A 5,669-nucleotide genomic window follows, 5' to 3' on the forward strand; every position below is an offset into this window, starting at 1 on the left:
GCCGGCGACCGTAGAACATGATGCAGACGAGCGCCGAGAACGGGCCCACGTTCCGGTTGGCCAGCTCGATGACGGCGAAGCAGTACGAATCTTCGAAACACTTCCGCAACGACTGGCCCACGTAACCGGAAGCCTCCATGTAGTTGTAGTATATGAGGAATGCGTCCAGTGCCACGTACGCCAACCACACGGGCACTACGCGCCGGTCGAATCTGTATCTGTACCCTGTGGGTCGCAAATAAAATAATATGGCCAACTACACGTATGGATACAAAATAAATGTGACCATTAGTAGAGCAAGGACTCTAATGGACTAAAAAAACTGTCAAAATATGCATATTTTGAAAATAATAAAAATCAATTTACGCCTTAGGTAGTCAAAAAAGTACGGTGTAAATTTATCAAAAGCTGTTATGGCAGTAAATAACGAAAAATAGATATGTTCATTTAGATCTTTAATAATATTATATCATCATTTATGGACACTTATAAGGTTGTTTAAAACCACAGGGGTTATCGGTCAAAGACCAACCAAGGTTTTGAGAGGGGTCGACAAACGTTTTAGGGCTCGAGCTTCTAATTGTTATAATCGATAAGGCCGTGTTATGTCACCTTACCATCGTGTACGTCAGCCGAATCCCTGTCGCCTCTGACGTCATCGGCGGCGGATCGTCTACGAGTTATGGGCATTCCCCAGCAGACGGCCAATATGTGGGTCAAACGCATGTATCCGTAACTGTCACCGGTGACTTGCATTTCACCACCGAATATTACGACCACCGTTGCACCCGGTATCAGCTGTAAACATATACTTCACAAAACATATAATTCCGCCGAAGGGCTGAGCACGAAAGCACAAACTATCCCTAGCGCGTCAAGGCGGATGCGAGTACTGCAGTGACGTACCCACTTCATTTGTTTCACCCACACCGACCCACTTACTGTAGTAGGCGTTATTTGCGCACGGCATATAACAATTTCGCCAAATGTGATGTGTTCGCCATGTTTACTGTATTTAGTTTGGAAAGCTATATGTACGTCATGCGTAATCGGTTGGTTTATTATGGGTTCCGATATTGTTGCTGTTCAATAATTTAGTATTTTTATTTTATTTTATTATCGAAAGTAGTTTATCGATGTATTCATATATTTGCCAGACGCTTTAAATAGATTATATTTTTGACTCTGCCGTGTTTTTACTTTCAATATACGATTCCATTCAATTGCCGGTAATACATAGGTAATATATGTGCAATACATATGCTATATAGTTATATTAACTGATTATTGATGTTTTGTTTAATTTTACGAATGGAAATCGATTTGAGTGAAACATTATTAAATAAGAGTAACAAAAAAAAAAATAATATTTTGAAAAACCTACCATTTTATTCACGGATTAACTGAGAAGTTAACAATTGAGACGTCAAAGAGAGTTAATTCCCCGTAAATCGTCATTATTTCAAATAAATTTATTTTTTACTTCATCTAAATATAAGCCAATATAAATTAATAAATCATGAATAAATTAAATAAATATAACATGTATACTGTATAACTATAACACATAAATCAGTTATAATAACATTTAATATTATTTATTAAAAAATTGTTTTGACTGCCTTGCTTAAGTTACTTTACATGCATTAATATTTTACTTACCAATTTATTGTTTTAAAAAAAAAATACATTTGAAAACTTATTATTATATTATTTAATGCTATAAGGAGTTTGTGTTTTCAGTTGTATGTATATTTCATAAATTCTGAATACATAACACAAGTTGTTGATTTTTCATATATGTAATGATACAGTTTGCCATATTATAGCTACAAATAATATATATAGGTAATAAATAATTGACCTAATTCCAGATGAGGTACAATGGTTTGGATTTGCCTTTTTGACTTTTGAATTGAATCAGAACTAGAAAATATGTTGCAATGATACCACACATCTGCAAAACAAAATATGTACTATTGTCACGGCATAATAATACAAACTAACAATTTTTATCTATCAACATAAAAATCGAGATATTTTTGAAGACTTACAGCTTTCATTAGGTCCATATTAACAATAACAAATCCACCAATTGTTGAATGTATTTTTCTAGCATTTATCTGTATCCAAAATATTTCGACCTAACGTTAAGACACACAATACAAAATGTATTATCACTATTCTGTAGTTTAATAATAATTTACACTTTTTACCGTTTTTTTAACTTCCAAGTCCAGATGGGATCCATGGTGGAGTTTAAATTTTTGTAAACTCGCTGCAGTCCTGTTCGCCTGTAGGCGATAATATAATTTTGTAATTAGTATAACCCATTTTTAAATATTATTACGACAGGAAGTTATCTTAAACAACACAACCCCATATTTACTGATATTAAATTAACAATGTCTTTTTAAGAATTTTGCATTTTTTTATGTACCTTCTAGCCATGATCATTATTCATAATTTAATTTTGTACACATTTTTGACGTATCGAACGACACATTTAAGCACATTATACTATAATGTGGTCTATGACACAAGTTCAGAGATGACTGATCATTATAGATACTAATAAGTTACCTATTTCTCTTGTCTCACGGATATAGTGCACTATAGCGTCATTCCGTAGATACATTACCACATACGATAGTAAAGCCAGAAGATAAAAAAAATTTGTTGCAACGTTCTTATTATACCTCACTATGTTTCCTTGTAAATAATAGGCAGTACTATTGTAAATCTTCAAAATCAAAAGTACATAAAATAACGAAAAATAATAACTACTATGTTATTTTTAGGACTAGGATTCCGATGCATTTCGCATTACTAAACAACGTGTTTCACATATTTTTGAATGCAAATAAGAAAGTTTATTTCGTATATTTTTGTCAATTTTCTTAAATTTTTAGGACATTTCACAGTTGTTGGAGAATTTTTTGAATTCTTGAGAAAAAATATGAATTTGAAATTCTATTTTAAGATTCTTACACTACGAAATGATTTTTAATTTTAATATAAATATAACAGATTATAAGGTAGGTGCTCGTAATTTGTATTATATTCTTGGACAACAAGAACTTATACCCAGTTTAAATGTCAAAACCTAGATAACGAGTCTAGATGAAGTGTACGGTGAAACAAGTCGATGAGATCTAGTTATCTGTACATATGTTTTGTAAATTCATGATACTACTTATTTAAAAAATTCAAAATACACTTGTTTATATTTTTCATAATTGCATTAATTTCTATAATGCATTTTTTGAGTGTTTTTTAGTAATTTGTTGAGATTTTTTAGGGTGTTACAATCTCAGCCACTAGTTATTGTCGTTATACAAGTGCAAAACACGTGCCTGGCCGGACAAACGGGCGCCAGTGTAGCAGAAATACGACAGTTGCACCAGGAACAGGAGTATCTCGCCCACGTGTTCGACGATCAGCACGACGGCCACGCGGGCGAACGGACGGCCATCCTGCACGGTGGCCGACAGCTCGATGATGCGGAACACGACCATGGTGATGCGGACCACGCTGTACGGCCACTTGAGCAACAGAGTCATCGCGTACGCCCGGTTGAGGTGGCCCACCTGCCGGCCAAAGTCGTCGGACGCTCGGGCCAGCCGAGCCACGCGCGCGGCCAGTGGCCGGCGGCGGCGATGGCCCCCCGCGTCCACGGACTTCTCTAGCAGCCGATCGATGCGCGCGTAACCATTGCCCAGCACGTTGTACTGAAACGTGACCAGGTTGTAGACGGCCGTCTGGCCCAGCGCGTTGACGCAATACGGAAAGATGACGGTCACCGGCACGGCCGCCGTGTACAGCCACAAGCACGCAGTGTACGCGGCCATCAACGCGGCCGAGTAGTACTTGACGGCCGGTGACAATAGCGGGGCCGAGCTGTGTTTCGTGGCCGCGTCCCGGTCCGTGTCCCGGATGAACGCCAACACGCGCTCGGTGCCGGCCAGCGCGGCCGCCTTGTGCCGGCGCCCGTAGAACATGGTGCACGCCAGCGCTGAGAACGGCCCCAGGTTCCGGTTGGCCAGCTCGATGACGGCGAAGCAGTAAGACTCCTCGAAACACTTCCGGAACGACGCGCCAACGTAACCGGAAGCTTCCAGGTAGTTGTAGTACATGATGAACGCGTCCAGCGCTGCGTACGCCAGCCAAACGGGCACAACGCGCCAGTCGAACGCGTACCTGTGTCCTGCGGGTTCGAAACACGACGTGAATCATTGATCAGTATGAGGTTAGACTGTATTTTACTAATAACTATATTTTTTCGGTTTCTAATGAGTGCAAACGGACAGTGGACCGTTATACTAAGTTTCCTAGTTCCAACATAAACGAATGTAATAGGTAGTAGAAGGACCGGATCAAGCGAAAACAGTGCACTGGGCAAAATCTAATTTTGACTCTCCTAAAATTAAAATATTATTTCTGTTTTGAAAATGCCAACCCCCTACTAATGGGCCACCATTGGCGTGGGCCAATGTCGCCTACTCCTTGAACCGAGCCTGAACGGTAATCTATCATTGATAGTTATACTATGGGTATGAGTATTAACAGAGTACTGAAAGTAGAAAAAACTAAATACCTATACCTACAACATTTAATTTAGTATAATATTATGCTAGTAGTGGTGACCAATAATTTATTTGAAAATACGTAATTAATGAAGCTTTCGCTTAAGTAATTAAATATTTCCAACTAATATTAATCATCGAAAACTATTCTCACGATGCTGCAAGTGGAAAAAAACTATACGGCATGCGTCGGGCACGCAATTCATCTAAAATGGTATGCATTTATCTGACACGGGTCGCAATTCGTGTGCACCTGTCGTCGTTTAGATGAAGATTAAACATTTTACTTTTTTTTACANAACAGAGTACTGAAAGTAGAAAAAACTAAATACCTATACCTACAACATTTAATTTAGTATAATATTATGCTAGTAGTGGTGACCAATAATTTATTTGAAAATACGTAATTAATGAAGCTTTCGCTTAAGTAATTAAATATTTCCAACTAATATTAATCATCGAAAACTATTCTCGCGATGCTGCAAGTGGAAAAAAACTATACGGCATGCGTCGGGCACGCAATTCATCTAAAATGGTATGCATTTATCTGACACGGGTCGCAATTCGTGTGCACCTGTCGTCGTTTAGATGAAGATTAAACATTTTACTTTTTTTTACATTACCTAATATGCTGTCGGTTAGGATCGGTTATAACCATTTTTTTTTCTCAACTAGGATTAATTTTTTTCTTTTCATACGTTTGAAACGGCGTTTCTATGACTTTTGAACAGTTTATTCTTCCGCGATACACCTGAGTCCTGAGTGTATAAAGTGTGCAATGATATTTATATAGCTCAAACGTGACCTACCATGCTACCTTATACCTAACCTCAACCGTGATAAATATTTGACACGAATTAAAAATACTGAAATATTTTTCTGGTCATACGCGGATCTATCACGAATCAACCGATCGGCCGTCACACTCTAATATAGGTACCTATATCGAGTGGGGTGAGATAAGCAAACTGGAGCGTGAGTGTTGTCGTCAGTGCTGATATTTATCAAAATTATAAAAAAAAATCTAAAGTCATAATCAAAATAAAATATTTAAGGGTGCTCAATGGTCGCCGTATTAAAAGT

General features: G+C 37.9%; 1 protein-coding gene across 1 annotated transcript; it reads right to left on the minus strand.

Annotated features, from left to right (window-relative positions):
* Positions 1 to 1,626: 1,626 nt before the first annotated feature.
* LOC111036036 lies at positions 1,627 to 4,234 on the minus strand. The gene is made up of 3 exons (XM_022317923.1): positions 2,217 to 4,234; positions 2,055 to 2,144; positions 1,627 to 1,957 (listed from the first exon to the last, which is right to left on the minus strand). The coding sequence occupies exon 1, from the start codon at positions 4,134 to 4,136 to the stop codon at positions 3,321 to 3,323; it is 816 nt and encodes a 271-aa protein (XP_022173615.1). The 5' UTR covers positions 4,137 to 4,234; the 3' UTR covers positions 1,627 to 1,957; positions 2,055 to 2,144; positions 2,217 to 3,320.
* Positions 4,235 to 5,669: the final 1,435 nt, after the last annotated feature.

This window comes from Myzus persicae, unplaced genomic scaffold (genome assembly GCF_001856785.1).
Source record: "Myzus persicae strain clone G006 unplaced genomic scaffold, MPER_G0061.0, whole genome shotgun sequence".
NCBI lineage: Eukaryota > Metazoa > Arthropoda > Insecta > Hemiptera > Aphididae > Myzus > Myzus persicae.

What these genes read in the sequence shown, in the direction of transcription:
- LOC111036036 (XM_022317923.1), bottom strand. Translation starts at nt 4,136, where the DNA reads ATGTACTACAACTACCTGGAAGCTTCCGGTTACGTTGGCGCGTCGTTC.